The sequence below is a fragment of the Phocoena phocoena genome, chromosome 7, assembly GCF_963924675.1.
Source record: "Phocoena phocoena chromosome 7, mPhoPho1.1, whole genome shotgun sequence".
NCBI lineage: Eukaryota > Metazoa > Chordata > Mammalia > Artiodactyla > Phocoenidae > Phocoena > Phocoena phocoena.
In genome coordinates this window covers 101,019,491-101,034,208 of record NC_089225.1, presented here as the reverse complement: position 1 = coordinate 101,034,208, position 14,718 = coordinate 101,019,491, and the positions used below count along the sequence as shown (strand labels likewise).

The 14,718-nt window shown below is 41.2% G+C and overlaps 1 protein-coding gene across 1 annotated transcript; it reads right to left on the bottom strand.

The window, feature by feature from the left end:
* Positions 1–5,164: 5,164 nt before the first annotated feature.
* On the bottom strand, positions 5,165–11,517 carry MRPL44 (mitochondrial ribosomal protein L44). Its single transcript, XM_065880855.1, has 4 exons — positions 11,312–11,517; positions 9,255–9,723; positions 6,505–6,683; positions 5,165–5,696 (listed from the first exon to the last, which is right to left on the bottom strand). Exons 1-4 carry the CDS (start codon positions 11,488–11,490, stop codon positions 5,525–5,527), a joined length of 999 nt encoding a protein of 332 aa, XP_065736927.1. The 5' UTR covers positions 11,491–11,517; the 3' UTR covers positions 5,165–5,524.
* Between the last annotated feature and the right edge of the window lie 3,201 nt (positions 11,518–14,718).

Here is a 14,718-nt window from a genome sequence, read left to right as displayed (position 1 = left end):
CTGAACACATGGAGATACAGGGAAAGCGGCATGCTCATTGAGAGCTCCTTGCGCTTGCCCTTCCCCCAGACCTTGCCCTATTTGTCTCTTCCATTTGGCTGTTCCTGAGTTATATCCTTTTGTAAGAAACCAGCAATCTAGTAAATAAGATGTTCCTCTGCATTGTATGAGCTGCTCTAGCCAATTCACCGAACCCAAGGAGGGGGTCATGGAAACCTCTGATTTATAGCCAGTGGGTCAGAAGCCCAGGTAACCACCTGGGCTTGCAATTGGCATCCAAGGTGGGAGACAGTCCTACTGGCCTGAGCCCTTAACCTATGGAATCTGATGATACTCTCTCCGGGTAGATAGTGTCGGAATTGAGTTGAATTGTAGGACACCCAGCTGGTGTAGGGAAAACCCACACACACTGGAATTGGGTGTCAGAATCTTTATTTGCTATGTAGATATTTGAGCAAACAATCTACACGTGGATCAGATGTCATACTGAGTTCGGACAGGAGACAGGCTGCAATTTCCCTAAAGTAACAAAGTGGTAGACTTCTGGAAAAGCTGAAGACAACGGCCAGTAAACTCACTCCTCTGACACTTAATGAGATGGGGACTTTCAATTCTCTTTTTTAAATTTATTTTTATTTATTTACTTATTTGGGCTGCACCAGGTCTTAGTTGTGGCACACAGGCTTCTTAAGTTGCAGCATGCGAACTTTTAGTTGTGGCATGCATTCGGGATCTAGTTTCCCGACCAGGGATCGAACCCGGGTCCCCTGCATCGGGAGTGCAGAGTCTTACCCACTGGACCACCAGGGAAGTGCTGGGACTTTCAATTCTGCCTGAGACACAATGAAAACAAAGAGTAGGCACTGACCCAAATAAGTTGAAAGCGCTATGTCTTGTTGGCCTTCGAGTCTTTGTTCTAAAAAGGAAATGATGACAGGTGACCTGAAAAAAATGCCAATCATAAGAGAACTTTACAGAAAGACACAAGGGAGTGGCTTTTGTACCCGCAGCTCTTTGTTTTCCTGAAAATAAAAAACTGAAGGACACATGTGCTCCACATTAAGGGACTTAAGAAACTGAAGGAAGAAGGGCAGGGATTTGCTCAGAGCCGGCAGAGTAAATGTGGTCGGCGGTGACTGCCCGGTAGAGGTGAGGTTTGGGTGAGCTGCTGGACGACCTCTATGTCCTTGACCTCCCGTGAATGCTGAAAGACACTGTGTCCTACCAAGAGTCCACTTCGGGCGGCCAAAGAGTGGACAACACCACTGGCTCCAAAGCCCTGTTTCTTTCAAGATTCCCCAAACTGCCCCTTTGACCCTCTTCCAAACCTTGAAGAAAACAGGATGCAGATGTGATTTAGAGAAATTTGCTAAATGAGAAACCACTGCTCTACACGATATCAGGTATGTTGTTTGCAGATTAAATTGTTGTATATGAGGTAGTAAAATGGAAATGAGTTTTTTAATCCCTTAATGTTATACCTCCTTCGTCTGCAGTTTAAAATCCCAGCTACCAAAGGTAAAGGGAAGGGTGGCAGACTTTTGTGCTTGTCCTTTCTAGACAAAAAACAATCCCAGGACCAAAACCTGAGTCCTAGTGGCAGGTTGTCTGGGGCCTAACTAATGGTCACCATTGCCAAGTTCATCTGTGGATGGTCAGTTAATTTTTGACTGTGTCTTGTTAACTGTAACGTCTGCTGGTAAGTATCTCCTGGCCCTTGCTGACATGTTTTCTTGCTGTGGAGGCGCTGATATCAATAATTTATGTAGAGGAAGTGTTATCAGAAAGTCAGGTAAACCCTTCCTCCACTGACTTGAAATGTCCTTCTCTAGCTGACAATGACCTGATTACTCATCTCTCCTGCAAAACTCATTAAAACAAACTCACTAGTTCACTGTGCTGGTTTTCCAGTTTTCTGATCCCATTTCCAGTTTTCTGATCCCATTCAGTACAACAGATATGGTAAATTTCCAGTTTTCTGATCCCATTTCCAGTTTTCTGATCCCATTCAGTACAACAGATATGGTAAAACGGTGTTCTGTGAATCATCAAATTAATGGGGTTCTTCCTCAGTTGAAGCTAATGTATTTAATTTTCTCAATCATTTTTCTCTCAGAAAATTTTCTTAAAACCCTTAGTCTTCTGGTATCGGTGAGCACTAACAGGCAGCCGGATCATTGAACAGGAGCGAATGAGCGTTGAGTGGAAAGCACAGACACTACTGATACCGAGACAGGTTTCTTTTTTCAGGAGCGTGTGTGCTTGTGATTATTTTTGACTGCATGCATTTTCTCCTGGAAAAATTGTTCTCTGTTTGCAAGATGCGATTCAATCTAGCCATCAGTCTTGGTATCCTTCAGAGAGAACTGTGGCTTTCAAGTGCTCTGATAGTCAACCAAAGCTGCGAACCACAGCTCTAGGGCCTAGCAACAATGGTGGAGGGCTTTACCAACTGAGAGAAGACTCAGGGGTCGGCTGAGGGGAAGAGAAAAAGTGGGCTTAAGGATGCAGACGTGGGCAGCATGGGGCCACCCTCAGCTGGGGAAAGTTGTGAGCTGGACCACCCCCCCATGAGAAGAATGTCCACATCTGGTTTTATGAAGTGTCAAGATGGACAGTGAGGGCTTCCCTGGTGGCGCAGTGGTTGAGAGTCTGCCTGCCGATGCGGGGGACACGGGTTCGTGCCCCGGTCCGGGAAGAGGCACAACAGTGAGAGGCCCGCGTACCACAAAAAAAAAAAAAAAAAAAAAAAAAAAGATGGACAGTGAGATTCCCTTGCCTCTGCAGTGCATTTTCTGCCATCATAAAAAGAGAAGAGGAAAAAAAGTCTTTTCAATGTTTTATCCGTGGCAGCCCTGCAATTCTCCCTTTCCAGTAAAGATAAAAGAGCTCAAACATCCATACCTTGGCATCAGAAATGAATTGTTCATACATGAAACTCTTAACTTTACGTCCTGAGGGGACAGGTAAACTAGCTTCTGCAGAAATAGTCATAACATATTATAGCCGTAAGGGGCCTAGAAAAGTCATGTATCACTGTAATCAAATGTAATCAATCTTTCCTGTATAGGGAGAAAATGGTACTCCCCATAATAGCACTTTATATATTACTTCACTGCAAGTAGGGTTAGAGCACCACCTTGTGGCCAAAATCTAACACATGCTGAACACAAAAAGCCGCATTTGTTCCATTCTTGGGATAATAGCTTACTAGTTTCTAGTAATACTTTCTCATGGCCATATAAAACACTTTTGAGAATAATATGCCCTATTTTACATATGTATATAATAAAAACATAATATGAACTAAAAAGAATAAGCCTTGTATAATTGAGTCTGTAGATACCAATCTTAACATTTTTGGCTAAGGAATCTTTTTGGAGCAATTGTATTTTGGGCTTAGGAAACTGGAGGGTGGGAAAGTGTCAGAATTTCAAAGCAAATGACTTTAAATGTCTGTCTCTGCTGCCAAGGTTAAGCATCAGTGCTTTTATATCCCACCAACTTCCTATGGTCATAACGACTGTCTTCTCAACGTGGATTAGACTTTAGTCAAACAGGAGTTCTCCGAATGGTCACTGAATGCTCTTGGGTACAAACCCCCTTTGGCAACACCCTCACACCCACATGTTCCTCTTGCCCACACATCAAACTTATGCAATATTTATTCTCATACAGCAAATTAAGTAATTGTCCAGGTTGGTTCCAAGTTTCAAGCTATTTCACACAGAAGTGTTTCAAAAGCATATTGTTTTCTGTGTTCTAGTCCATCATGTTTTAATGGGTGCTTTTAAGAGGTGTAACTTAATTTAGGTTCTAAGACTTTAGAATTGTGTTGAAATCATTCTTTTTCAAGGCATTTGGATCTCTTGCAAAGCAGTTTTCATGAACTAGAGCTAGATTTGCTCCACATGTTAATCTAAAAGCATTCAAGTCTAGAAGCTTGAAAACCTGAGGATAGTTCCCCTCCAACCTTGTAGATTAAGGTCCTACAAACTGCCCTCAACAGGAGAAATATCAGCACAAATTTATGGGGGAAAAAAAGGATTTTACTGAGTCTGCAACTGAGTTCTCCAGACTTTTCAAAAAAATATTCAACTAAAATAAAATTAGAACACTGCTCTAGCTGGAATCTGACATTTTGCACATGCTGGATGACTAAGTGGTTGGAGGACATGTACCATCTTTTGCATCCCAGAAACTTTCTATAATCTCTTTCCTCCTATGGTGTCAATGAGATGCTTATCAAGTCAGGTTTACTTGTCATGGATGATACGCATAAGAGTAGCATTTTACTACTGGATTTGGTCCTCTATCCCTGTGTTGAATTATTAGGAGTTGCAGTTACTCTCAAAAGAAAGGTGAAATAGTTTACATTTAGCCTACTAATTCTGCCAACTAGGTCATTCTCAAACGTCCCTCCAAATGCAGTCTCTGTGTTAGCTGTCATAGCTGTGAGCCCTCTTACATATACCATTAAGTCCACTTTCCTAACCAGTCTCAGGAAAGGAGTTTCAAAGGTCCTTCATCTTCCCTTATAAAAAAGATTTCATGGGAAAAGTGCTGTCAGTTTAAACATTTTACCACTTTTCTATTCTCAACTCCCACTTTTCTTGTTAACCTCTGGGAGTGACTACTGGCAGACTGAAACTAAAAATTATTACTGTTGCCAAAAAGTTGAAAAGAAAGAAAGGGAATTTGCAGAAGGATTACTCAATTGACCACAAAGGATTAAAGAACCAGAAGGACACACTCTTAAGATTTGTCCTCTACTGAACTAAACGTGTTATAATAAAATACTTAGAAGAGTGCTTGGTACATGGTAGGTGTGATGATGATTATGGAATACTAATTGATAGATACATACCCTGTTTTTCCATTAGCTTCAACATTTTAAGCTGCTTTTGATTTCTGTTTTATTTTAAAAGCATAAAACGTACGTTCCCTGCCATTCGTTTTATAGATATTGAATAACTATGAAATTAATTAGTATACAGAATTTTAAACCTAGACAGAATCTAGAGTTCATGTAAATGCCTAATTATTATAATCAGCCCCTTACATTTCTAAACGTTAAGAGTTACAACATTACTTTTTAGCTAAAGTCATACTAGGGAGGCAAAGTTCACTAACCTGGGTATAGCAAATTAAGCTACAATGAAACACTTAAAGAGTAACTTTTTTATTGGCATTACAGCAAACTTCACATAAAACATATATTCAAATTATGATACTTCAAAGCTAGAAGGGAATAAAATACACCTAACTGTACAAGTTAAATATTTACAATAATAAAATCAAGAACTTTAAAATTTATCAGAAAAATAACAAAAAAGACTTTTGACAAAAGTGATTAAAAAGAAAAGTGACCTGATAAATATCAATACTTGTTTAATTTCAGGAACTCAGTATGAGGAATAAGATGTATTTCTTTACAATATAAAAAGTGTCCAGCTTTGGATGTCTTTTGACATTTGTCTCGCTGTTTTGCTTACAAATTTCAGGCTGCCACATCTCTGGCTGGCTAGCTGGCAGTGGTGGTCTTTTCTGCTCTCACATGTTCTTTGGGCTTGGAATAGTCCCAGGGCCGGCGATTCTCAGTGAACCCGTAGAGTTTCCTAAGTGCCACTCGAGCAGCTTCTTCTTCTGCAACCATCACTGTCTCCCCAGGTCCTTCTGCAATCAACTTCTTATCACTAGGAAAAAAACCCAACAGTAGCCTAAAATTACATGGTGCATCATAAAACAAAGTGCACCAATCAGTTTTGCCTGATCTAATTTTGGCAACAATATTCACCAGAAGTAACAGAAATACTGCGCTTTTTTTTCTTTCTACCATCAGTGTATGAACTGCTGATAAAGGATGTGTTTAAAGCTCGCCAATCTGATAAGCAAGAGTATCTCATTTTGCTTTGCACTTCAATTAAAACTAAAGAAGGAACTTCTTAAAACATTATCAATTTTCTCCTTTGTGATGTCTTCCATTGCTTTCATAGCTATAAAGTCCTACATCACATAAAGATCAGAAAAATGTTTACCTAAATCTCAGTTAGTTACCGTAGATATTCACAGTTTACAGTTAACACTTCAGTCCGCCTGAAATCAACTTGAGGCAGGTCAACTGTTACTAAGAAACCAAAAATGTTCTCAGCATGGGTGAATTATACATTTTTGGTGGACAACGTTTAGTTTCTTTTCTTTCCCAGTTCTAGGCTCAAGTGAAGCTGTTACAAGTGTGGATTGCGGTTAAATCTGTAATACTTATGAGTCAAAATTTTTTTACAGAAATATTTATATTAGCAGATACTCCATGAAATTCTACAGTGAATAGTTGGTTAACAAAAGCTACTATGCAGGAAAGGAAGTAGTGGCTAGATAACCATGGGAATGAGATTTTTTAAAAAATCTTTTAATGCAATTAGAGGTTATAATAAGAAATTGTGAAAAGTCAGTTTTTAAGGCTTCTGATCAATATTATGAAGTTGAGATTAAAATTTTACTAACCAGTATAAGCCAACAAAATACACAGGCAAAGCTGTGGTGCTTCCAGACTGCCTAGTAAGTCTAGATTCGGGAGCTGAAATATTCCTTTTCTTCAATTCTTCTACCAGTAGCCCCATGGGATTTATTATCTTCCAAATCTCAAAGAGTTCTTTTCCAGTCATTTGAGTAATTAAGAAGTCCTGCATATAAAAAATACAATTGATACATTTAAATTAGTATAAAGAAAATAAGGACCATAATTCAAAGTACATTTTTTTATAGAAATTTAAAAATTTAACAGGATTAAGAGGTAAGAACTACTATGTATGAAATAAATAAACCACAAGGATATACTGTACAGCACAGGGAATATAGTCAACATTTTATAATGACTTTAAGTGGAGTATAATCTATGAAAATATTGAATCACTATGTTGCACACCTGAAATTAATACTGTAAATCAAAATAAACAAGTAAATGCACATTTGATCATGAAGATCTCCTACCTAGAGCTTCTCCAGCTGTCTCCACATTAGCCTTTACTAGACCATCAAATACAGACTCCTCAGCATGGCTAAAAATAGTGCTGTTCAAATTCTGGGGTGCTTAAGGATCAGCTGGAGACCTAGTTAAAACAGATTTCTAGGCCATACTGCCAGGGATACTCATTAGCAGTCCGAGGTGTTGCCTGAGAGTCTGCATTTCTAGCACGTTCTCAGTGATGGTAATACTGATGCACAGTTTCAAAAGATCTTCCCCACACTGGCTCTAAAAGGTCCAGACCCACCTCCCATTTCCCCAGATACAAAATGATCTGACCACACAAAATTACTTGTAGTTCCTAGAGCAGCTCATCCTCAAGGTTTCTTCCTGGAATGAACTTCTTGGGGCAGGTGTCAGTTCTGTAAAGCTTCCCCAGCCTTACTAGAGTTAGCTGTTGCCTCCTGAGCTCCCTCTCCTCCTTATAATAAGTGGGAGCACCGCCCACATCCCACTCTACCTCTAATGAGCTGTGAGTAGGACCCTGAAGGCAAGGATCGAATGCTACTAAGCTCGTGCTTCAGTGCCCGGCACACGGCAGACAACAAATACTAAGTGGACACATGAATGAAATAAGACAACTCAAACCTGTCAGTTCTACTATGGAAGGCAGCTACACTCACCACTATACCACCAATGCAGTCACTTCTACCACGGGAGATACCAAAGCTCTTGACTTAGAAATGGCTATCTGAATTATCTGACTCTACTAGGATCTACAATTGGAACTGTCAACAGAGGCACTAAAATATGGTAAACAAGTATTTCCAAAATGGTCTCATGACTACCCTGTGAAAATTTCAAAAAGGTGACTGAAAACTAGGCAGTTCTAGCCTCTACATAAGCTATAGTGATAGGGAGAGAATGGAAATCAAGGGAAGATTTTGTCAGAATTTCTTTAGGAAAAGCTATTTAATTGCAGGGGGAGGAAGGCGCAGGAGGGGCTTCCCTTTTCACCTTAAGCCTAGAGGGCTTCAAAGGGTCCACTGGCTTCTGAGTGAGGCAAGCGATGTTCAGTCAACGGGCAGCCAACCCACACGCCTGCTCAACAGGCTGGCAGAAGCTGCCTGCAGTGGTGGGGTGGAAGTCTGCACCTGCTCTCAGAGGTACACAAATCCTTAAGGCCTGACGTGGAACTCACAGAAGGGATGTCATTTTGGGAGGAATCCCACCCAGGAAACTAGAAGCTGACAGCCAACACCCATGTAAAGGAACCTGGTTACAAGGTTCCAGCAGGGAACAAAATGCTCACTAGAGTCTGTTTTAAACACTGATCAGGCTCAGAAAGCACTAAACCAGTTTACAGACATCAAGTAAATATCTTCTGCTTTCCTTCTTTCCCTCAGCTCCCACTCCAGAGGGGTCACTTAACAGACCTGCTTCCCAAAGGCAAACAGGTAGTCTACCTATTATAAGCCCTGGCTGGGGAAGGAGGAAGACGGGTCTCATCTATGAACAAAGTCTGAGTGTTGGTCAACACAGGTATCCTTCTTGAACAAAATGATCAGTGTCAAAACTAAATAAATAGATTCCAACAGTAAGGGATGCTGGTTTAAAACACGTGAGGTTCAAAGGTCTGAATCAAGACCGTTTTTGTGAATTGAAGAGACTGCCTGGACTATGCATTATGTAAGAAAGACCAAAAACTCATGTTTTCATCCAAAAGCAAAGGATGAAACTTCTCCCAGTTAACAATCCTAAAAGGACAGTGGAGTTAAGTCATACCAATTATTTATTAAGTATTTTAATTAGCCAAGCTACTGGCTAACAAGGAGTTAGGTATACATCATAGGGACTCAGAAATCCAAGATTTTATCACTTTAGAAGAACAGAACAGCAGCTAGTACTTAAGCATGGAGCTCCCTAACCATACTAGCCCCTCCAATAGTGTTCTTTGGACTCGTTCATTCACTAAACATCTACTGAGCGTCTACCATGTAGGCCCTGCCCTTGTACCTGAGGATGTAAAGCTAAAGACATGGCTTGCAGTGCTTACGAACTCACAACCCAGAATTTAGTATTCACCTCTGATGCTGTCCTCAGTAAGAGACAACTGGAATAATTAAGACACTACCATACAGAAGCTTTAGGTCTTTCTCAGTTTGGGCAGGGAGAAAAACTCACACGTAACCTGCCAAGGTCATAGAGCAAGGACATTAAGTATAAAAAGAAATTTTTCTTTCTGTCTACCTCAAGCATGTCCCAGAGTGTGCATTTAACAATCACCTACCCTGATGAAAAGTGCAGTCCTCTCAGGTCCGCTGCTCTGTAACAGGACTCCAATCACTGCAAAGAAAGTCTGCCTTAACACAGCTGGGGGGACTGGGAATTCTGCACTCAACGTTAACTGCTCCACTGCCAAGTTTCTAGCTACGTGACACACAACTTCCTCACTGGTGAGAAAGTCAACTAGACTTTTAACGCCTTCAGTGGGTAAGTCTGAGAATGCATCCTCAAAAAACTGTGTGAGGCAAGTTTGTGAAAAAGATGTCCCTTGTTCAGATAGTTCTTGATTATCTTTAAGGTTCAGAAGAACAGCTTCTTTCTCTATTCCAAGTTTTTGGCGTTTGGCCTCCTCACTTTTAATATAGCAGCTATTAACAAATGCAGTTTTGAGAAGATCTAAGGAAAAGGTTTCCTGTAACCGATGGCCAAATGCTTGCATTTCAGCATGGTAATCCCAGTTGGGCTTCTCTGAACTGAAAATGTAAAACAGAAGATAGATGGTAAAGAGAACAACAAGATGTTACTATGATGCAAACATTTTTCATTGTGATGCAATTTTATTAATTATATAAAGGAGATTTAAAAATACTGAGTTTCATTTAAATTCCAGACTCTGATTTTCTGAAAATTAAAACTTATGTCACGTGATTACTTGTGGCTCTTTGCCAGATTAATTTTCCCTTTGAGTCAAATGCCACATCAAAGTGGTTCTTCAACATCAGAGACTAAGCCATTATCCTAACTTTTAGGTTCTTTACTTCTGCTCTAAATGGGACTACGCTTCCTGCTTAGATATGAAATACAAATTATAATTTCATAGGGTCAACCCATAAACAGTAAGTATATTTATCTTGTATTTTATTATTAGTTTTGGAAACAACCATTTAAATTAGCAATTAATCTAGTATCAATATTACAAATAGGTTAAAAGTTCATAATCATTCTCAAGAATTATTAATAGGTCTTTTTAAAAATAAAGACAATAAATCGAAAATAAAACTCTTTTAAGTAAAAAAGCGCAGCAAAGTATAAAGATATGGGCTGCAAGTCATACGATGTATATAATCTATACAATCCACAAAGTTTCTTCCAACTATAAAAGCCTAGACTGACTAACCTCACAATAATCAAATGTGAATTAAGAAGAAACATTATTTTATTTTTCTTTTTAGAAAGAACTTAATATTCTGTGTGGAAAGTATACAGGACTATGAACACGAATACACCTCCTAGCAGGTGTACAAACCGGATCAACCTTTTTTTTTGGAGGGCAACATTAAAGTACCTATCAAATTTTCATACTAAATTTCCAAAACAGTAATAACTTCAAAGCTGTTACATCGATGTAACTAACAGATGTACACTGTTTCATCGGTTGTAATAGCAACAGTATGGAAATCAAACAACCATAAATGGAGTCATAAAAGAGTGCGGTGCATCAACCTGTATAGCCACAACTACATGTCAAAGACACATTATTAAAGAGAAAAAGGTGCAAAACCTCATGCATAGCAGGGTCTTTTTTGAAGCTATAAAGATCTGCGTCTATTCCTACCAGATTTTCTACTACTGGAACAAGGTTAATTTCGGCAGAAACCTAAAGCCAAACCGTTTTCCTTTTTCTCTGGACAGTGGACTTGTGATTGTGTAATTTTTTCTTGCCCTAAATCGCAATACTGTAGAGTGCTTTCTTCCCTCTTGTCCGTACCCAAAGAATTCGCAGGCATCATCACAAAGCAGGGGCTACAACACCCAAGCCCAGATAAAGATTACCCTCCAGGCGGCCTCATTTCTCACAACTTTCCCACAACTTTCGGATTCTAAATGGGAGTTCCGAAAGCGTCGGGGGCAGCCACGCGCCCAACCCCTTAGCAGAAATCCATCATTCCCTTTGCCTCGGCCACGCGTCCACGTCCCGCGGGTGTCCCTAACGCACAACTAGGGTCAAGCCAGGACCGCACTAGCAATGAGCAATCCTTCCCGCCGCCGGCGCGAAGCTGCGGGGAGGGGAGGCCAGGGTCCCCAACCGCCACCCCTACCCCGTCCTGAGGTGGCTCCTACCGGCGCACGGGCGGCGGCGGGCACCGAAGCAGGCGCCACCGCTCTAACTCCTTCTGGAAGCGGAAGGCGGCGCGGAATGCCTTCTTCACTCCCCGAATCGGCGGGGCGAGAACAGGTACGGCCGGTGCCAGGAGGCAGCGAGGCCTCCACAACAGCAGCCTCACCAACCCGGATGCCATCGCGCAGAAGAAAGCAACGGACGGCGGAAGGAAGAAAGTCGGCCCAGCGTCGCTGTAACACAGTTCCCCCGGAACCGGGGTAGGAGAGCGAGGTCGGGGCGGAGCCAGCGCGCGGCGGGTGGGGCGACTGGGCTGTTTTAGTGCGCATGCGCAAATGTTGGTGTTTTTGCGCGCCTGGGAATTTATCTTGGGGGAACGGGGCCTGCTGGGTATTTGGGTGCAGGAATTTCTGGAATAGCTTCTTCATCCTGTCAGTTGCTCTCGTTCCTTCCGTTCTAATTAAAGTAAAACAAAAAAGTTGTTTCACGTTTAAAGAAAACACTTAAATTCTCAAAAAAAGAAAACACTTCTTATCAACATGTCTTAGAGCTCCAGACCATCAATCCAGCCGCTATTTATGAGAAAATGTTTACCTGGCATGTCTCCAGAAGCCTTCGTTTTAGGACCCCTATACTAAAACATATTGATTTATCCAAAATAAACATTTTTATTTAAAAACTAAGTACGAACTTTCTTACAGCAAAAAAAAAAAAAAGGGGGGGAAATGGAAAAAAATACATCAAGATGGGAACAGTGGACTTATGTCTTTTTTTAATCTTTCACTTTTTAGCAATATCATTATATTGCTTTCTTACCAAACTGTAAATATATATTTTAAATTTAATATTAAATCACAAGGGAAATCTTGTCTGAATTATCAAATTTTGAGTTGGGTGCAGAACATCTAGATGTTGAAAGGGGCACCTCTTTCTGTGGTCTCTCTACTTGTTAATGGCGTTAAAATCCCTCCTCACCCAGATTGGGCTCCTATGTCTTCAGTTGTTCCTTTTTCCACAAACACCCTCTTTTGTCTAGTTGCCAAGTCTTTTTTCAGTTTAGACTGAAAGCAGCTACCTGATGGCTTACGCTACCTCTCTCCCAAGTTATTGTAATCAGCCTTCATTGTAATCAGTCTTTTACCTTCCTCTCTTCCCTTGCACATCTCACCTACACATCTCACCTACATTCATCTCCCTGAAACACAGACCCAAACATATTACTACTTAGCTCAAGAATCTCTGATGTTAGGATCTGGCAAAGATTCTCCCTTGACCAAAGTTCAGTCAGGCTGCTGTAAGCCCTCTCCTCAACAAAGCTTTGATCTTAGGTTCCAGTGTCCGCCCCACTTGACAGGCCTGCATCACCCAGTTTCAGCAAGAATCCTGTTAAGTCAGTTTAGAGAGGCTCCCCCATCTTCATTATCTCATCACCCTTGATATCTAATCAAATTTATAAGCCTCTCTATCCTCCAGTGATGTCTGATCACCCTGACCTGCCTTCTGCAAGAGTTCTGTCAACTTGGTTTAGCCAGACTCCTCCTTTACCCCTGATGTTTCCTCTTAGTAATTTTCCACCCACTGACCACCCACCCTGCTCCTTGGCTTCAAATCCCCACTTGTCCATGCTATATTGGGAATTGATCCCAGTTGTACACTGGGGTCCCTTTTCCCTCATTGCAATAGTTCCTAAATAAAATCTGTTATTAACTACTGTCTATCTGTTATTTTTCTTTGACAGGTCATACAACACTTTAGGTCTCTTAGCTTAACATTTCAAGAGGAAGAATCTGAACTGTTCATTCCAGCTTGTAAAAAGGTTCCCTATAGGGAGGGAGAGAAGAAAAGAGGGATTTGGTACATATCACAAAACAAGCTTATGAATTTCTGGATGAAGCAAGTTCTCTAAGAAAAGGTGAGAGGGGATTGTGATTGGTCTTTGTATTACACTGCAATGTGAAGTATTGAAAATTCATGGACTATCAATCAAATAAATGGAATGGAAGAAAGCACAGGGAACTGTATTTTTGCAATATCCCATTACTTGAGAGAAATAATCTAATAAATGATCTAATAATCTAGTTGGAGCACAATAATGTTAAATGAAGTATCTCTATTGAAAGTTTCTCATTGAGGAGTATTAAAGAAAAGGGGGGGATTGAAACCAAGCAGGACAAAAAAGCCCTTCCATGTCCCCAGTTTCTTGTTGGTAGAAAAAGGCTTTAGTCACTAGGTGTTCCCTGAGTTCCAAAGAGCAGACTCAGTTACTAATTAGGGGAGTGAAGGAACATAGAAACAAAGGAATAGCAGTCAAGCAAGGAAAGTAATGATAGCTTAAACAATAGTTTAGTCATAAAACAGAGTCCTTGTTCCTCCTCAAGGAAGAGACGTAGCAGTCTGATGCATATCTCCGAGATATTCTGCAGAAACTAAGACACCCCCCATCCAGGTGGAGGATGGTGACTACAGGCTGACCAAAAGCACATAGACTCCAGACCAGTTGGAACCAGAGGTTGATGTTTAAGATTCTGAAACATAACTCGTTACCTCACCACTAACCAACCAGAAGAAAGTCCACAAACTGCAACCCGCACCCCAAATGTTGCCTTTAAAAACCCTTCCCTGAAAGCCATCAGGGAGTTGAGTCTTCTGAGCAAGAGCTGCCTGTTCTTGCTTGGTACCCTACAAATAAACGCTGTACTTTCCTTCACCACCTGGTGTCAGTAGGTTGGCTTTGCTGCGGTGCGGCCTAATGGAACGAAGTTCGGTTCAGTGACGTTTATGTTCCACAGGAACCAGCTGTGAGCACCCAGCCAGCTCTTAGCAACACCCAAGTCTGGCTGACAGTACCAGGTCAGCTCCTAGAGGTCTAGGGCTGCTTTTCTCTTTCTCATAGCTTTGTGACCTTAAGCAAGTGATTTAACTTCTCCATGGTTCAGTTTTCTCATCTCCAAAATGAGATTAAAAGAGCACTTACCTCTCCACCTCTTATGGTTGTTATCAGTATTGAGATAACCCATGTAAAGATTTTGGGATAGTGCTTGGTATATAGTCACCCCTCAATGAGTGCCTTTCAAAGATTCTAAATTGCACTCCTTTTTTTCACACTTTATCATGTCTGAAACGGAGCTGTGGTCCAAACAAAGGCTTCTTAGAATGGATACAATGTAGTATTATTATTTTCCCAAGGCTCTGGTTTGGGGGACAATTCCTCTTCGCCGCCAACTGCTCAATCCACTCCTGGGTGAATGACTTTACTGGCAAATCCCTAAGGGCCTCTCTCTCCGCCTAGTAATTTTAGTTGCGCGTCTTCCCCAGCCAATACGATCGTTGGCGGCAGCACTCGGGAGCTTACGGCGGTGCGGCACCCTCACCGCCGAGGAGCCAAAGCGAAACCTGCAGGTCCCCGCCC